This window comes from Eriocheir sinensis, unplaced genomic scaffold (assembly GCF_024679095.1).
Source record: "Eriocheir sinensis breed Jianghai 21 unplaced genomic scaffold, ASM2467909v1 Scaffold618, whole genome shotgun sequence".
In the NCBI taxonomy this organism is placed as follows: Eukaryota; Metazoa; Arthropoda; class Malacostraca; order Decapoda; family Varunidae; genus Eriocheir; species Eriocheir sinensis.
The window spans coordinates 84800-104682 of NW_026111963.1; the positions used below are offsets into that span (position 1 = coordinate 84800).

General features: G+C 44.8%; 1 protein-coding gene across 1 annotated transcript in view; it reads right to left on the reverse strand.

The window, feature by feature from the left end:
- Positions 1 to 805: 805 nt before the first annotated feature.
- The window catches only part of LOC126993472 (uncharacterized), a 33111-nt gene continuing 14033 nt past the window's right edge, over positions 806 to 19883 (reverse strand). Inside the window, exons 2-3 of the mRNA XM_050852608.1 lie at positions 12527 to 12971; positions 806 to 835 (exon numbers count right to left, since the gene is read on the reverse strand). Coding sequence (XP_050708565.1) covers positions 806 to 835; positions 12527 to 12971 — 475 coding nt within the window. The remainder of the gene's footprint in view (positions 836 to 12526; positions 12972 to 19883) is intronic.

Sequence of the window (19883 nt, forward strand, 5' to 3'; positions counted from 1 at the left end):
CCCTCCCTCCCTCCTCCTCTCTACACGTCCTCTCCCTCTTTACCTCCCCTCTATCTTCTTTGGTTCCTTTCATTCTAGTACTCTTCACCCTTTCTCCCTCCCTCTCTCCCTTCTTCTCTTTTTCTTACTCTTTATTTTCTTCCTTCCCTTTTACCGCCCTCTCTTTCCCTCCCTCTACACTTCCTCTCCCTTTTTACCTCTTCCCCTTTTCCTTCTTTTCTTGTACTCTTCGCCCTTATGCAACACCGCTCTCCCTCCCTTCCTTCCTCCCTTCCTTCCTCTCACCCTTCTTCTCTCTCTCCCTTCCTTCTTCCTCCCTTCCTCCCTCCCATTGAAGCCATAACTATCTTGATGGAGGTAGATTGACGGAAGTGTGAAGTTGGAGGAGAGGAGGAGGAGGAGGAGGAGGAGGAGGAGGAGGAGGAGGAGGCGGCGGAAGCGTAGGAGACTGAGTAAGGATGAAAGAAAAAAAAAGGAAAACAGGAAATGTGTAGAAAAGGAAAACATGGACCGAAAAGTTAAAGAATTAGAAAAAATAGATAAATGGGAAGAAAATTAAATGAGAAGTGAACGACGGGTAGAGCATTGGACCCAACCCACTGCGACAAAACCCATTCGTCCAAAACTTGCATAACGACAAATTCCCTAGGGACGAGGTTCCGATGTGTTTTGCGATAGTTGGTGCATCATAGTACTCACGTTATAGGTCATTTCCGATTCAACGTACGGTATAATAATCATCAGCTTCACGCCGCGGGCAGATCCATTTCCGAACGCTGTGAAAATACCACCACCCAAAGTATCCTCATCGTTCTTCATTTGTTTTCTGGCACAGCTATGGCACTGCGGGGAAAATGAGTGCCAGGTAAATGGAGCATCAGAACAGATAAACAAAGAAGCAAATGAACTTGAGGATAAACATATAAACAACTCAGTAAATAAAACAATAATCTAGATCTTCCTTCCTTCCTCCCATTGAAGCCATAACTATCTTGATGGAGGTAGATTGACGAAGTGTGATGGTGGAGGCGGAGGAGGAGGAGGAAGAGGAGGAGAAGGAGGAGGAGGAGGAGGAGGAGGAGGAGGAGGAACACAAAGGAACACAAAGGAAGAACAAACAACAGCAGACCTGCTGGTCCTTACGAGGTTGTTTGTGACAAGCTACACTAACTATCTAATCAAAGGTGGAAGATGAAGGACAGCAATAAGCATCAGAACAAATAAACAAAGAAGCAAATGAACGTAAGGATAAACAAATAAACAACACAGTAAAGAAAACAACAATCAAGATCAGAACAAATTCGCAGAGTTGCACGGATGCTTTCGATAACACGGAGCCGCGTCCTCTCCACCGCTGCCAGATTGTCGCACTCAGAGCATAGTGTATTTACCGGTTTCTGACGCCTAACTATTGCCAAGACACATCAGGAATTAACTATTTTAACGATAATTATAAGTGAAACTCTTTATTGGGGTTAACGAGACACGTTTTGGGTCGGAAGTCGGTAAATATAAGAGGCTGAGTAAGACAATCTGGCAACGCTGGAGAGGGCCACCCTGCCTTCCCCTGCCCGCCGTGAGTCGTGGATCATGCCTGCTAATCCCTGCCTGCTGCTCTCTCTGCTGCCGATCAGTGATTTTATAAAGATAGTGATCAGGTATAACAGATACACATTGACAATTATTACAGAATCATTATTATTATTATTATTATTATTATTATTATTATTATTATTATTATTATTATTATTATTACTTACTTTTATTATTACACCAACAGCCTCGACCCCGTTATCTCGAACACATCAACAGAATCGACTCCGTTAGTGCCAACAAACCAACAGCCTCGACCCCGTTAGCTCGAACATATCAACAGAATCGACTCCGTTAGTGTCAACAAACCAACAGCCTCGACCCCGTTATCTCGAACACATCAACAGAATCGACTCCATTAGTGCCAACAAACCAACAGCCTCGACCCCGTTATCTCGAACACATCAAGAGAATCGACTCCATTAGTGCCTACAAACCAACAGCCTCGACCCCGTTATCTCGAACACATCAACAGAATCGACTCCGTTAGTGCCAACAAACCAACAGCCTCGACCCCGTTATCTCGAACACATCAACAGAATCGACTCTGTTAGTGCCAACAAACCAACAGCCTCGACCCCGTTATCTCGAACACATCAACAGAATCGACTCTGTTAGTGCCAACAAACCAACAGCCTCGACCCCGTTATCTCGAACACATCAACAGAATCGACTCTGTTAGTGCCAACAAACCAACAGCCTCGACCCCGTTATATCGAACACATCAACATAATCGACTCCGTTAGTGCCAACAAACCAACAGCCTCGACCCCGGTATTTCGAACACATTAAGAAAATCGACTCCGTTTTTTTTTTTTCGTTTTCTTTCTTTCTTGAGGGGCCTGGATGGTAATCGGCCCCAGCCCGTCATGGCGCAGGCAAGTATTTATAGTGGCCCCATCTCGAACACATCAACAGCCTCGACCCCGTCAGTACGATTAATAGGTTTAGTTACATTATTTTTTGTATAATTTCCATTCACTGCTGTTATTCTTATTCTCATTAATATTTAGGATAATAGTGACATTGATTTGCATTTCCCGAGGCAGACGCAATACCAATCACACAAAGATGGGCCGTATTTTAAAACATTTCGTCTCACAAGTACACACATTTCACAAGACTTTCGTATAAGGTGTGGGCATTTCCAGGAGAAGTTTTATGACCTTGGTGGTAGTTTGACCCTTCTTCTGTACCGCCGGCATATGACCACAGATGTTGCGCCGACTAAACGAATCTTTCCAACTTTTTTCTTCTGTACCGTGAACCTAATAAAGCACTCATTAGAACCCGATTGATCCCCTCTTTGACATTTAGAAATAGTTGATGTCAGAAGGTAGAGTGTGTATAATACCGACCAAAGACTCTTCAGGCTTGAGATTAAATTTTATGGCTGACTTTAAATTCAACCGGCCGCCGACTCTCCCTGGCCTGCCCGTGAACACCTGCGTCGGGGAGATTTTTGTGACTACTTTTACTCGACTTCTTTTCTATCCTTAGCGGGTCTACGCGAGGGAGCCTTTGTCGCGTGGGCCTCAGCGATAAGCCGGGAGAGGGGCGGCAGGGGAACTTATGCAAATGAGGGAGAGAGAGTATCGGCTCCATGGACAGGGGAAAAAAATAAATAGAAATGAAGAAAAAAAAATTAAAGGGAGAAGGAAAAATAGAAAAAATGAGAAGGTAGAAGATGGAAGGAAGAAGAATGAGATGATAGAAGATGAGAGATAGGAAAATGAGACGAAGGGGAAGGAAGGAAAGAGAAAAGAAAGAAAAGAGGAAAGTATGTATAAGAAGAAAGTAGAGAAGCAGAAGGAAAGTAAATGTGAAGAGGAAGTGAGGAAGGAGAGAGAGGAAAATATTAGAAAGCGGAGGAAGAAGAGGAAAGGATACTATTTGGAGAGGAGGTGGAGAAGGGGAGGAGGGGGAAGAAGAGGAGGAAAAAGCAAAAAAAAAAAAAAAGTAAATGAAAGAAGACAAAAAAATAAAAGGAAGAAAAATATGAAGAAAAAGAAAAGGAATAGGTAGAAAAAAAGAAAGAAGAGATAGAAGAAACAAGACAAAATAAAACATAAAAAGACGACGAGGAGGAGGAGGAGGAGGAGGAAGAAGAAACAAGAGGAAACGAAGGAGAAGAAGGAGACAGAAAAACAGGAGGAGGAGGAAGAGAAGAAGAAGGAGGAAGAAGAGTAGGAGTTAGAGCAATAGAAGAAGGAGGAGGAGGAGGAGGAGGAGGAGGAGGAGGAGGAGGCGGCAAGATATATTACAGGTGTCTTGGTTATATTGGAGGTGAACGAGAGGAGGAAAGGAGGAGGAGGAATAGGAGGAGGAGGAGGAGGAGGTGGAAGAGCGATGCAGGTGGAGAGAGGAGGAGAAAGTGAGGAAGAGACAGCCCTGGAACCCTTGCTGTGATGGGTCGCTTCTCTCTCTCTCTCTCTCTCTCTCTCTCTCTCGATATGTCACTGGTTAACTTAATGGAGGGACTCTTTCCACCTCCTTTCTCTCTCTCTCTCTCTCTCTCTCTCTCGAGCATAGGATAGGAGAAAGAAAATAGGGAAAAAAGAATGAAGGAACAGCGGAAATAATGAAAGAAATAAGGGAAGATTGTGAAAGAGGCAAAAGAAATGAGGAAAAGAATAGGAAGATAAAAGAGAGAAGGGAAGCAAAATGAGAAAGTAGAAGATGGAAGGAAGTAGAATGTGATGAAAGAAGATGAGAGAGAGTTGGGAAAAGGAGAAGAAGGGGAAGGAAGGAGATTTACATAGATTTACATAGAAAATCAGACCACACAGACCCCATGGTCCAGACTTGGTGGTCTGTCCTTAAACCTAAGTGATTTTACATTAATCAGAAGACTCCAAAACGTTGCATTTCTACTCTAGTTGATATTAAGTTGAAGGAAGTGACGGTCGAGCTTATTTTTGAAGGAGTCAATCGTGTTACACTGGACCACTGATGATGGGAGCTTATTCTATTCTCGCACTACAACGTTGGTGAAGAAAAATTTGGTGCAGTCTGAATTTACTTGTATACATCTGAGTTTTACGCCATTGTTCCTCGTGCGCAAAGTGTCATCGATCATAAACAATGTTGATCTGTCTACATTCGTGAAACCATTAAGTATTTTAAAACATTCGATCAGTTTTCCTCGGAGGCGACGTTTCTCAAGAGAGAACATGTTAAGGGTAGAAAGCCTTTCTTCGTAGGATTTGTTGCGCAAGGAAGGGATCATTTTCGTTGCCCGACGCTGAACACCTTCTAATTTAGCAATATCCTTTGCATGGTGGGGAGACCAAAACTGTACCGCATATTCCAAGTGGGGTCTGACTAAACTGTTGTAGAGCGGGAGTATTACATCTTTATTCTTAAATAAAAAGTTTCTTTTAATGAAGCCCAACAAAGAAAAAGAAAAGAGGAAAAGAAAAAGATGGTTAGAAGAAAGAGATGATGTCAGGGAGGATTAAAAAAGAAATGGAAGAGGAAGGAAAGTGAAGAAAAATGAGAAGAGAGAAAATGAGGGGCAGTTGAGGAAAAGAAAAGAGAGAGCAAAGAGGAAGAAAAAGAGAAGACAAGAAGAGAAATAATGTCAGGGAGGATTAAAAAAAGAAATTGGAGAGGAAGGAAAGTGAAGAAGAATGAGAAGAGAAAAGATGAGAGTCAGTTGAAGAAAAGCGAAGAAAGAGCAAAGAGGAAGAAAAAGGGAAGACAAGAAGATAAATAATGTCAGGGAGGATTTAAAAAAGAAATTGGAGAGGAAGGAAAGTGAAGAAAAATGAGATGAGGGAAGATGAAGGGCAGTTGAAGAAAAGCGAAGAAAGAGCAAAGAGGAAGAAAAAGAGAAGACAAGAAGAGAAATAATGTCAGGGAGGATAAAAATAGAAATGGGAGAGGAAGGAAAATGAAGAAAAATGAGATGAGAGAAAGATGAAGGACACTTGAGGAAAAGAGAAGAAAGAGCAAAGAGGAAGAAAAAAGGGAAGACAAGAAGAGAAATGAGGCCAGAGTGGAGAGAAAAGGAAAAAAAGAGAAGAGAAAGTAAAGAAGACAAAGAACGAGATTGAGAGAAGATGAAGAGCAGCTGGGAAAATGAGGGAGGAAAGTGAAGGAAAAGAGAAACAAAGAAGAAAAACCACTGAAGAAAAAAAAAGCAAAGAAGAAAATAGAGAGGAGTGAAATAAAGAAGAGAAAGGAGAGAACGAGAGAGGAAGGTGAGGAAAGAAGAGAGAAGAGGGAGCAATGAGGGAAGGAAGGGAGGAGAGGGGTAGGGGAAGGGAAGGGACACGGAAGGGGAAGAGGAGGAGGAAGGGAGGAAGATGGGGGGGGGAGGGAAGGGACATGGAAGGGGGAGGGGAGGGAAGGGGAGGAGGAAGGGAGGAAGATGGGGGGAAGGGAAGGGACAGGGAAGGGGGAGGGGAGGGAAGGAGGAAGGAGGAAGATGGGAGGGGGGGAGGGGAAGGGCAAGAACACAAAAGCTTTACACTCGGAAAATTCAGGAACCAGAGAGAGAGAGAGAGAGAGAGAGAGAGAGAGAGAGAGAGAGAGAGAGAGAGAGAGAGAGAGAGAGAGAGAGAGAGAGAGAGAGAGAGAGAGAGAGAGAGATAAAGTGGCCGAACAGACAGATAGAAATTAATACGATGAAATTTAATTACACACACACACACACACACACACACACACACACAAAGAGAGAGAGAGAGAGAGAGAGAGAGAGAGAGAGAGAGAGAGAGAGAGAGAGAGAGAGAGAGAACTGCTAATAACACCATAAGTTTTAGAAGACAACCGAAAGCCCTGATGGTGTGTGTGTGTGTGTGTGTGTGTGTGTGTACGTAAATCTCATATTCACAGTCGTTTTCTTCCCCACAAACACCAAACTGTCAACTGTAAACACATACGACCCCTCTCTCTCTCCATTTATTTTTCCTCCCTTTTATTCTTCCTTCCTCTTCCCTGTCTTTCTTTTCTTTCTCTCCTCTACGTTTCTTCCTCCATATCGTATCTCCCTCCCTCCTTTCTTCCTTCCCTCTCAAACTTTCTCCCCTCTCTAATTGTTTTCTTCCTCCTTTCCTCCTTCATTCTTGTTTTCTTCTCTCTCTCTCTCTCTCTCTTTTCCTCCCTCTTCACTTCCTCGACTTTCCTTCATATCTATTTGAATGGCATTTGCTTGCACAACTCCCTCCCTCCCCATTACCCCTTTCCTCCCTCCCCTCTTTCCTCCCCTACTCTCTCTCCCTTCCCTCCCTTACCTTTCCTTCCATTCATCATATTTGCCATCCTCCTCCTCCCTTTGCTCCTCTTTCTCCTCCTTTGCCATCCTTACCCTCTCCTCTCTCTTCTCTTTTCTTTTTTTCTTTTTTTCGTATTTTCTTGAGCTTTTTTCTTCCTTTCTTTTTTTCTCGTGGTCTCTTCTTTATCGTCTCTGTCTTTCATCTCCTTCGTCTTCAACTTCCTCTCTTTCTCCAGTTTTCGTTCTTTTCCTTTGTCTTCTTTACGCTTCTCTCCTTGCTTCCCTCGTTTACTCTTTTCCTCCTCCTTCCCCTTCATCTTCCTTTCCTCCCTGATTCTATATTCATCTCCCTCTTTCACCATATCTTTCTCCCTCCTTGCCTCCCTCTTCTCCCTCCTTTTCTCCCTACCTCCTTGCCTGTCTGTGTCTCCTTCCCTCACGTCTCCCTCCCCTCTTCTCCCTTCTTTTCTCCCTTCCATCTTGTCTCCTAAAAGCTCTATTCTCTCTCCTTGCCTTCCTCCTCTTCTCGTCTCCCTCTTCGTCTCTTCTTATTTCTCCTCTTCTCCCTACCGCCCTCCCTCGCCCTTCGTCTCCTCGCCTCCAGTCACACCCTCGTCGCGCCCTTTGTGGTGGTGCCTCGCTTCGCCTTGAATACCCGCCGCGTCAAAAGGTGTGTCTTTGCTTGCTCTCGCCTACCTGCCTCCTCCTCCTCCCTCCTTGCTATTCTATATTTCACCAACCCTGACTTCATATTCTCAATGTCTCGCCACTCCTCCCTCCTACCTCTACTCAACGCTACTCTTCCTCTACTTTTCGCATCCGTCATTATTTATTCTTCCTTGTACTTCTTATTCTTCATGTTCTGCTCCTCTTCTCCCTCTGCCTCCGCCTCCATCTCTTCTTCTTCCACTTTTCGCATTAGTCATCCTCCTCCTGCTCCTTCTGCTCAGTGCTCTACTCCTCCGCTTCCTCTGCCTCTTCTTCCCTGCAGCAGTGTAATGAAGCACCCACAGCCCCGTAAGTATGCCCGTGGTGAAAGTCAATACCATGCTCGGGTTCGGGGCGAGAAAGTTTACACATATGACGTCGTAGGAAAGTTTATCGCTCTGTAACTCGTTAGTGTGACCTCGCCTAGAGTACGCAGTGCAGTTCTGTCCCTCAAATTACCAGATGGATATTGAGTAAATCGAGAAAGTATAGCGGCGCAAAAAGAGATACCATTTTTGAGGGCACAGCCAGTTCAAGAGCCGTTCAAGCGATTCAACCTCTACCTCACTGGAAGATAGACGGCAGTGAATGAATGCAATACGGGTCATTTCGTACTTGAATAAGCTCTAACGTTAGTCCCTCGAGGGTTTTTGAGATTTAAACTTACCAAAGAGTTGAAGTAATATTTTACCTACTCTTCCTCCTCCTCCTCCTCCTCCTCCTCTTCCTCGTCCTCCTCCTCCTCCTCCTCCTCCTCCTCCTCCTCCTCCTCCTTCTCCGCCTCAACCTTCCTTTGTCTTCACTCGCAGGCATTCATCTCTGCTTCATCTCCTTCAACATGTGTTTTCTTTGCATTCTCAAGCTTTCTAAAATTTGTTGCATGTCTTGAGCGTCACACGACATGCTCCTGTACTCTTGTCTGAAATAATTGCAAGACTTTTTTTTTCTCATTACATTTTGCAGCAAGAGTGAAAGTGACCTCATTAGACATTGCCGCGGGGCCCATCTCTGAACCCTCGGCTGAAACATATCATAAAGGTCAAAGGTTAGAGGTCATCATTCCACATTCAGCTTTTCTTTCTTTGTTTCTTTTCATACACCCCTTTCATCTTTCTCTACTTCTCACCCTCTTTCTCCTCCTCCTCGTTCTCCTCATCTCCTATTCCTCCTCCTAATAGTTCTCATTATTGTGGTCATCATCCGCTAATTTCTTCATTACAAGCAGTTCTGTCATTATGGAGCAAGTTATCGTAGCAGAAGTATCATGGGAAGCACTATTTTTTAACACGCCCACCACCATCACCACCACCACCACCACCACCACTGCCAGAACCACCACAACCACCACCATTACTGTCATCACGCCCACCACCACCACCACCACTGCCAATACCACCACAACCACCACCATTACTGCCATCACCACCACCATCAACATCACCATCAGTCACCCCGTTGCCATATCCCTTGGGTCATATATTCATCACACAAACACACTAAAAAACGACAAACAAACAAACAAAAAACAGTGATTACCGGGCTTCTTTTCTCCATTATTGTTTCCCCCTCCAGCTGTTTCCTTTACTATAAAAAAAAATACAACCACACAGCGCTTCATGGCTCAATGGATACAACCTTTGCCTGTCACCCGGCGGCCTGCAGTTCGATTCCCACTCAGACCACTACTAGTCAAGGGTTTTCACTGACAGACGCGGGTACTGTCCCCCTTTGAGTAATTGAGAAGGGAGGGTGTAGCGTGTGAGGTCCCAGCAGTGCCCAGAGATCGGTCCCCAGAGCTCAAAAAAAAAAAAGTGGGTATTTCGAGAGAGTATTGATTTGTGATAACGAGTCTAGCATTTGAATAGACCGTGGGTGAATGAGAGGCATACACACACATACGGTTACACACAAAAAATACACATACACAAAATCTATATCTATCTATCTATCTATGTATTGGTGTCTTTTTCTCTGTCTGTGTGTCTGTCTGTGTTTCTCTCTCTCTCTCTCTCTCTCTCACCCTCCCTCTTTCTTTTCTTTCTCTCCTCCCTCCTTCCCTCCCTCCTTTCTTCTTCCTCCCTCCTCCCTCCTCCCTCCTCCTTCCTCTTCCTCCTCCTCCCTCCCTCCTTCCCTCCCAGCCAATTTTCTACGCTATCCTTTTTGCCTTCTTCCGCTCTTCATCCTAACCCTACCGAGAGAGAGAGAGAGAGAGAGAGAGAGAGAGAGAGAGAGAGAGAGAGAGAGAGAGAGAGAGAGAGAGAGAGAGAGAGACAGACAAAAGAGAGTTATACACACACACACACACACACACACACACACACCTCTTATCACTCCTCCCATACGACATTCATCTCCACTTAACCTCCTCCTCCTCCTCCTCCTCTTCCTCCTCCCATCGTCACGTGCCACCATCTGCAAACGATAGATAGATAGACTGGTGATAATGGAAATTGGTGGTGGTGGTGGTGGTGGTGGTGGTAGTGGTAGTGGTGGTGGTGGTGATGGTGGTGGTGGTAGTGGTGGTGGTGGTGATGGTGGTGGTGGTAGTGGTGGTGGTGGTGATTGGAACGATTAGAGATAAGGAAGGTGGTTTACGATGGTGATTATCTCGCAGCGTTTAGGAAATAATTAAGTGTGTAATGATGGTTATTAATGGAGAGAGAGAGAGAGAGAGAGAGAGAGAGAGAGAGAGAGAGAGAGAGAGAGAGAGAGAGAGAGAGAGAGAGAGAGAGAGAGAGAGAGAGAGACGTTAGGTTTAAGTTGTCAGGCTTAGCGAGTAAAAACATCTGTTAGGAAAGGATCTCTCTCTCTCTTGTTTTATAACTTTTAGATTACAATTATTTTTACTTAAAGAAAAAAGACACATCAATCTTGTTTCGAGTTGAATGAAAGTTATGAGAGAGAGAGAGAGAGAGAGAGAGAGAGAGAGAGAGAGAGAGAGAGAGAGAGAGAGAGAGAGAGAGAGAGAGAGAGAGAGAGAGAGAGAGAGAGAGAGAGAAGACTTCATCAGACCGAGAGAGAAATATGGTTCAGGAGAAAGAATTTTTGACTCACCCCGTTCTCTCTCTCTCTCTCTCTCTCTCGCCGAGGGGTTGAGTTAGATGATGGGGCGTTATCGTGTTGACACAGATCTCTCCTCCCCTCTCTGTTACACGCCTCTTCCCCTCTCCTCTCCTCTCCTCTCCTTCCCTTCCTCTTCCCTTTTTTCCTCCTATTATTCCCCTTTCGTCCCTTCTCTTGCTTCTTACCTATGTTCCTCTTGCTGGTAGTTTTTTTTTCTTTCTTTTCTATATCAATTCTGTGGTCTTATCCTCTTGGTCTTGGTCTTGTTGTGATGCTAAGAATCTTCCTTTCTTTTCTAGTCTGCTTTTATACCGCTCACCTATCTTCTAATTTACTCTTCCTTATGATCATTCTCTCCTGGTTTTGATTCTACGTTTCCATCTTTTTTTCCTTTTTCATCTTTCAGTTTTTTCTATTCATCGTTTTTTTAAATTTTTTGCTTTTTTTTCCTTTTTCGTCTTTTATTACTTTTTTATCCCCATTTTTTATTGTTTATTTTCTGACGTTCTTCGTTTTACATTCTGCTCAAATTAAACGGTTTCCCATTGATTTTCCTTTTTTTTATTCTCTCTTTTCCTTCTTCCTTGTCCTCTTCTACTTCCTTCCAGTCCTCACGCTCTTCTTCTTCCTCTTTATCTTATTCCTAATTTTGCTTTTTATCTTTTATATTTTTTTCTTCCCTCTCATTTCTTTCTCAATTTTGCTTTTACATCTTTTTTTCTCCCACGTCTACCTTCTTAACCTCCTCATTCTCCTCTTTCAATCACTTCCTCTTCCTCTTCCTCTTCTACAACCTTCCAGTCCTCACCTCTTCTTCCTCATTACCATACTCCTAATTTTGCTTTTTATCTTTTATCTTTTTTCTCTTCCTCTCATTTTTTCTTAATTATGCTTTTACATCTTTTCTCTCCCACGTCTATCTCACTCTCCTCTTTCAATCACTTCCTCTTCCTCTTCTACTTTCCTTCTACGCATACAGGCAAGAGCATTCTAATACCTTTCATTTAAATATAGTTTTAAAACAGGTGGTCGTTCAGACAACTCCTTACATAACGTTTCTTGTTCTGAGGTGCAACACGACCCCACTATCCCTGCCTAAGGTTTTTGTAAAACAATATTTTCTATTTTTCATTTGAAATATAAGATAAGAAATGTCACACACATGCGTCCAAACACTCCCCACAGATGCGACACTCTTGAACAATTTGTTCCGCAGAAGTGGCACCGTTCCATGGGATGCGTTCCTCTGCATGGTGATTTTAGTCAGCTGGCGAGCCGTTCCTCTCAGTGTGATTGTGGTGCTTCTTGGCACTCCTCAGTCTCTGTTATCACCAGTCAGCGACAGTTACTGTTCAGCGGGTGTTGAGAAATGCACCCAATGTACGTCACCTGTACGTCGCTGAACATTTGAGTTTGATCACGACGCTGTGTACTGCCCGGTGCTCACAGAAACTCGCCACCACTCGGCTTTGCGCCTCTCTTGGCACGACTTCTGCTGCGGGAGTTGGTGCCCCGATGTGTCTGTCCCTCGTAGAAATGCCTTGTTTCGTATCTTGGCGGGACGTGGCTGCTGGCGTTGTGCTGGCGTTGCTGTGAGTGGCGGCTGCTGGTGAAGTTGTGCAGCATACCAGCCACTGTTTTGCTGGAAGGAGTCGTTCCTCCGCTGTGTCGGCCTCTCGAGGTGCTGAGGTGCGCCACGCAGCGAGTTAGAGGCGGATCTAACGGGCTGCTGGTGAGGCCTCGAGGTAAAGTTGGGAGGCTGAGTGACTTGGAGCGGCGCGGCGTATCTGAAGGTGTCGTGGCCACGGTACACCTCACGTTCCTTAACGGGGGCGAGGAGGTTACCAAGGTTGGAGGGCACGTCTCTTGGACAGGTGGACCGTGGCATCTTTTCTTTCTTCAGGATACCTTTAGGAGACTTCCTTCAGTAGTGGTATTCACTTGTGCACAGCGAGCTGCTCCAACTGTTTGCTGGTGTCGTGTGTTGTGTTTCTTTACCGCGTCCTTTGCTGACCCTTTCTGTGGCTTCACTGTTCTCTCCTTTCGCCTTTCCAGCTCAGGACGAATGCTGTAGAGACGGAAGCCATACCTGAAGTAGTCGTAGCCACAGTACAGTTCACGATCCTTGACGAAAGTGTTCAGGTTCTGGAAGTTAAAGCGCACACATTTATGAGCGGTGCTGGCCGTCTTTCCTTTCTTGAGGATCCCTGTGAGATGTTGTGGCTCATTGATTTTGTTGGCTGCATCTATTGCTTCCTCTGTTACTGTTTTCTGAGCCTCTGGCAGTTTGTTTACTGCTTCCTTTGGTGGCTCTTCCTGTGGCTCCACTGCTCTCTCCTTTAGGCTTTCCAGCTCAGGACGAATGCTGGAGAGAGGGAAGCCATACCTGAAGTAGTCGTAGCCACAGTACAGCTCATGATCCTGACGAAAGTGTTCAGGTTCTGGAAGTTAAAGCGCACACATTTATGAGCGGTGCTGGCCGTCTTTCCTTTCATGAGGATCGCTGTGAGGTGTTGTGGCTCATTGATTTTGTTGGCTGAATCTGTTGCTTCCTCTGTTACTGTTTTCTGAGCCTCTGGTAGTTTGTTTACTGCTTCCTTTGGTGGTTCTTCCTGTGGCTCCACTGCTCTCTCCTTTAGGCTTTTCAGCTCAGGACGAATGCTGGAGAGAGGAAGCCATACTTGCAGTAGTCGTAGGCACAGTACAGCTCACGAATTTTGACGAAAGTGTTCAGGTTTTGGAAGTTGAACCTGATAGTTTTCTTGACCGGGTTTGAGATGCATCCCGCTGTTTGAAGCTGCTGATAAGGGCATCTTTTCCGGTGGGCTGGTAACGGCCTTGCTCCTGCTGGAAGGAGCGTCCCCAGCCGTGCCTTGGTGCCCGGAGGAGCTCATCGTATACCTCCTTTATTTTCTCTCTCTTGACCATGTGCAGAGTAATTACGAGAGTGTGAACCTCTTGCCATGGTCTCCAATTGCGTGCAGTCTTTTGTGAGACGGTTGTATCATCCACTGGCTTGTGGACCTTCTCTCTCTTCACCAACTTGATTGTGATGATGATAGAATGACGCCTCTAGCCAGTGGCCTCCTATTCGCCCTATCCCACCACCCCAACAGCAACCAGCAGGTAGTCGGAGGGGATCTCCTCCACCACTGAGAGAGGCTGAGTAGCCGTCTTCAGGCAGACCAGGGCCTGTTGCCCTGCATCGGCCTGGGCACCCGCGTTCTCGGTTTCCTCGACGATGTCGTCAGGTTCCTCGAGGGGCTGCAGCGCTTCCGCCTGGCGAAGAGCCAGCCAGCACCCGCAGCACCAAGACTTCTTCACTTGTTTTGCTGAGTCATTTTAATGTAAATGAACAATCTTTAGCAGGAACGTGCAGGTCATCAACGTTGTCCTCTTCTGGGATGGCTTCTCCTCGTCGTGTGCCGCCTTGGCTACACCGACCACTGGCGGGGACGCTCAAAGAAAAGGCTGAGAGTGTAACGCTGGGGCGATGGGACGTAATGAGGTGACGAAATGTTCCTGGAAGTAGTGCCCATCCCACACCCACGCCCTCATGCTCCTCCTGCCACCCACACCAACCCACACTACCCACTCCCTCATCCATGGCCGAATGTTTGCTACCAGTATTACGCCATGTGCGCCCATCCCACACCCACGCCCACAGGCACCGCCTGCCCCCCACACCAACCCACACCCCCACCACCCGCATCCTTGGCCGAATGTTTCCTACCAGTATTACGCCATATGTGCCCATCCTACACCCACGCCCTCATGCTCCTCCTGCCACCCACACCAACCCACACGACCCACTCCCTCATCCCTGGCCGAATGTTTGCTACCAGTATTACGCCATGTGCGCCCATCCCACACCCACGCCCCCACGCCCTCCTGCCACCCACACCAACCCACACAACCCACTCCCTCATCCCTGGCCGAATGATTGCTACAAGTATTACGCCCATGCCAATCCCGCACCCACGCCCTCATGCTCCTAGCTCCTTCTACTCACACCAACCCTCATAATTCATCCCCTCACCTTCACCTAAACCTGCCGGCGCCACAACACACATCTCATCACACCGAGAAGCCGCCGTGAGCTGGGACTGGCCGCATCGTGCCCACCTTACCCAATGAACCACTCGGCCGAAAATTCTTGCCACAAACCCAGCAAGAACTTCGTATTATTAATCTTACAAGAATAATAACGTCACACAAATATATTTCCCTTATATTGATTATTGGCAATGAAGGGAGGCGTACAAAATATTTACAGTTACAAATATTTAGCTGCTGCAACAATACGATTTCTCGGGTATTTTTTTTCTTCTGTATTTTCACAGTTGACGCGTTCAGCGGCGTGAGGCTTTGTTAACTACTGGATCGTCCCGCCTTGCCCTCCAGGAGCCTTGGTGATGGATTTGTCTCTTGTTAGCATTGAACTACACACACACACACACACACACACACACACACACACACACACACACACACACACACACACACACACACGTAACACGACCTCACTGCCACGTGCTGACTCTCTCTCTCTCTCTCTCTCTCTTTTTCTCTCTCTCTTCTCTCTTCTCTGCTCACCCATCTTCTAATTTACTCCTGCTTATGATCATTCTCTCTCAGTTTAATTCTACGTTTTCATCTTTTTTTTCCTTTTCATCTTCCACTCTTTTCTATTCAGTGTTTTTTTCCCTTTCCTTTTTCTCTTTATTACTTTTTCTCCTTATTTTTATTGTTTCGCTTTTCTGACGGTCTTCGCTTAACATTCTGCTCACATTAAACTGTTTCCCATTGATTTTCCTTTTTTTGCTTGTCCTTTTTCCTTCTTCCTCTTCCTCTAATTCCTTCTAATCCTCACTCTCTTCTTCTTCCTCATTATCCTCTTCCTAATTTTGCTTTCTATCTTATCTTTATTTTCTTCCATCTCATTTCTTTCTTAACCCTTCAAGCGCGGGCTAGATTTTGCCGCGCCTGGCCTGCCACGCAGGCATTTTCACTCAAAAACACACCTCACTTCAACCTCAAGTATCTTCTCTCTTACTGAGCTAACGTTGCTGAATGAGGTATCATTGTAAAGTCCTTTTCCTTAGCTGCCCTTTGACGTTAATTTGAACACCATATAAGCATTGGTAGAACGAGTACAGAGTTTTGAAGTAGGAACTATGAAGACATATTATTATAGAGATACCCACCTCTATTATTCTTATTTTCTATTATTTAGCAATAAAAAGCATCACTTTTTTACAGCTTCTGTGTACCATACCCATATAAAGCTCAAATTTTGTATTATTGTAAAAATCTGTGGTTAGCATTACTGCCACACTTAGCAATGAACCAAAATCCATGCTAGATTGATTTAATTGCTTTGTGTAACAAAAGGAATGATAAAAAAACAGAAAACAACACTACTAATATTTTTGAGATTACAAAGGGTAAGTTTTACGGGTCGCTACATACTTATTGTTGTGCCTCTCGCAACATTGTGCACACTGGCTCAGGCGTTGCCAGGCTGCACCCTCCACGCCGAACGGCCACTGTATGACACATAACATTTGCATTTCATTTTTCTGCATCCAGCGTTTATTTATCATACCTATCACAAATATATACAGATAACATCATCGTGCATGTTAGAATGAAAAAAAAAATGTTAGGATCAGGCGTATCCGTGGTGGTGGTCTCTGTAGCGGGGTCCACACTTGTGGCGGAGCTGACTGGTGAGGGCGATAAGGCAGTCCTGACAGGGCGTATATTTCTGACATGGCGTAGATCTTCATGTATGTTAGAATGATAAAAAATCCCTTTCCCTTGTGAAAATGTTCAGAACATCACCAGAAGCACTGCTTTCATTGACAAAGCCATATCCATCACCATCACTACAGTAACTAAGAGTGGCATCGCTGTCACTACCAAGGATTGTGCTTGTGACAGTTTTATCTAACTCTGCTTCAATTTCGCTTTCTTCCAAGGCTTTCCTGATGTTTTTTATTGGTGTTGAGGATGGATTTGACTGGAAGGTGAGCGGAGCTGCGGGGTCTAGCGGACATCTTGTCAAAGCTAGCACAATGCGTTAACTGACCACTGTTAATGTAAGAGAGTGTTTGCGGGCATTGTAGGAAAGAAAACGGCATGTTCACTGTACTTGACGACAAACCCACCAAATCTGGCGGCGCGTTCATAAAATGCCATGTCCACTATTGTGACACCCGCACATGAGCTCACGCTCGGCTGTCCACTATTGTGACAGCCGCGCTTTAAAGGTTAATTAATGTTGCCTTTACACTTTATCTTTCGCATGTCTTTCTTTTCAAGCCCCTCTTTTTCCTCCGCTTTCAGTCACTTCCTCTTCCTCTTCCTCTTCTACTTCCATCCAGTCCTCACGCTCTTCGTCTTCCTCAATGTCCTACTCCAAATTTTCCTTTAATCTTGTTTTTTCTTCTGTTTGTTTTCCCATTCATTCTAATTTGGTCTACATCTTTTCCTTTTCCAACCCTCTTTCAGTTCCTCATTATCTCACTAAACTTTAACTCCCATATTCTTTTCTTTCATCTCTCCTCTTACTCCTCCTCCCATCCATGTTTTTACTTTTCCGTCTTTATATTTTGTTTTCAGGCTCATTCGTATATTTCTCGCCCTTTGTCTTCTCTCTCTTTTATCGTCTCTGTCTGTTTTTGTCTTATTTGTCTTTCTGTTTTATTGTTCTTGCCTTTCCTCTTCCTCCTTCCTTTCATTTCACTTTTGTATATTATTTTTTTTACTTCTACTTCCTCGTTTTGCTTTCCTGCGTTTTTACATTCTCATAATATTAATCTTCCCATTTCTACCCATTTAAATACTCTCTTTTGTTTCTCTTCTTTCCCATTCGTGTTTATTTTTCCTCCTTTATTGTTTTCTTCCAACTTTTTCTATTTCTTTTCATATCCTCTTACTTTTTTCATATATTCTAAGTCTTATTTCGCCTCTTATCCCTTCTCCCTACTCTGCCTTGCTTTAATTCTTCCATCGCCTTCCTCGTAACTTCCTTTTTGTATCCTCTACGTTCTTTGAGTTATAATTCCTAGACATTTTTTCTTCCACTTCCTTATTCTGTTTTCTTGTTCATCTTTTGTTTCCTTTTTGCAAGTCTTGTTTTTACGTCATCTAATATTTTTCCTTTCTTTTTTCTCCGTCCTTCTTCTTTTGCTTCTTTTCTTCCTCTTATTCCTTCGAAACTCTCATTTACTCATACTTACTATTTCCATACTCCTTCTCCTACTTTTTCCTGACCCCAAACTTTTCATTAGTTTTTGCTTTCAGCTTTCTTCATTTTCATCCTATTCTCTTACTTTTCTTCTGCAGTGGTGATTCCTGGAAGAAGGGGGCGGATATGGTAGTCCTTCTGGTTGAAGTGCCTGCCATGATGGTGTTAATGGTCGTTATTCAAGTGGTGGGTGATTAGTGGTGGTAGCGGCAGTGTTCGTGATAGTGTTATTAGTTGGAATGCTTATTTTGAGTTTAAGTCTACAGGTTTGTTATACCATGTTTCACTTACTATTCTTCCATTGTGTGTGTGTGTGTGTGTGTGTGTGTGTGTGTGTGTGTGTGTGTATGTGTGTGTGTGTGTGTGTGTGTGTGTGTGTGTGTGTTTGTGTGTGTGTGTGTGTGTGTGTGTGTGTGTGTTTGTGTGTGTGTGTGTGTGTGTGTGTGTGTGTGTGTGTGTGTGTGTGTGTGTGTGTGTGTGTTTGTGTGTATGTTTGTGTGTGTGTGTGTGTGTGTGTGTGTGTGTGTAAAATTCACTGTGGCCTGATCATGTTTTCCTTTTAGTGTCACATTTTTGCAGCTCTCCTCCGCCCTGCTCCTTCTCGTGGCCTGACAGCCAATCACACAGCAGAGCCGCGTGTGGGATGCCAGGTTCCACTTCCTGTAAATTCGTCAATTTTATCTGTGTTTCCATGCATAAAAAGGTCGAAGGTACATAAGTGTGTACTATGTGGACGTATTTTTTTTATTATTTTTTCATTTGATTTTGTTCGACTTTGATTAAATCCAGTCAGTGAAGAAATAGAACGGCCAGACTGGTGTGTTGACATCGTCACTTGATGAGAGAGAGAGAGAGAGAGAGAGAGAGAGAGAGAGAGAGAGTTTTGTGGGAGCTATTTTCAGGTAGATGGAAACAATTTTGTTAGCAAAATTTTGACATTTTGATTTATTGATGAAGGAGTTATTGGCAAGTCGGAGAACAGATTTGGCACGATTCTTGGCATAAATGTGAAGACCATTTTAGCAAAGTTCTAAGGCTCCTGCACCTTCTGTGAGCTGCCTCAATCGTTGATAGCACGCGAACAAGCGTGACTGAACCAGGAATTTTACATGATAAATGAATAACGCGGAATGTGTGGCTCCATCCTGATCTCACCTCCGTCACGCTCTGGGCACGCGTCTCAGACCTGGAAGCTATAATCATTCCGCAGAGAATGAGAGAAAATAAAACTCAGGTCATCACACTGAGCTGAAGCATACAGGCAAGAGCATTCTAATACCTTTCATTTAAATATAGTTTTAAAACAGGTGGTCGTTCAGACAACTCCTTACATAACGTTTCTTGTTCTGAGGTGCAACACGACCCATCTATCCCTGCCTAAGGTTTTTGTAAGACAATATTTTCTATTTTTTCATTTGAAATATAAGATAAGAATGTAAGCACACATGCGTCCAAACACTCCCCACAGATGCGACACTCTTGAACAATTTGTTCCGCAGAAGTGGCACTGTTCCATGGGATGCGTTCCTCTGCATGGTGATTTTAGTCAGCTGGCGAGCCGTTCCTCTCAGTGTGATTGTGGTGCTTCTTGGCACTCCTCAGTCTCTGTTATCACCAGTCAGCGACAGTTACTGTTCAGCGGGTGTTGAGAAATGCACCGGAATGTACGTCACCTGTACGTCGCTGAACATTTGAGTTTGATCACGACGCTGTACTCGCCTGGTGCTCACAGAAACTCGCCACCACTCGGCTTTTGCGCCTCTCTTGGCACGACTTCTGCTGCGGGAGTTGGTGCCCTGATGTGTCTGTCCCTCGTAGAAATGCCTTGTTTCGTATCTTGGCGGGACGTGGTTGCTGGCGTTGTGCTGGCGTTGCTGTGAGTGGCGGCTGCTGGTGTATGTGCAGCATACCAGCCACTGTTTTGCTGGAAGGAGTCGTTCCTCCGCTGTGCCGGCCTCTCGAGGTGCCGAGGTGCGCCACGCAGCGAGTTAGAGGCGGATCTAACGGGCTGCTGGTGAGGCCTCGAGGTTAAGTTGGGAGGCT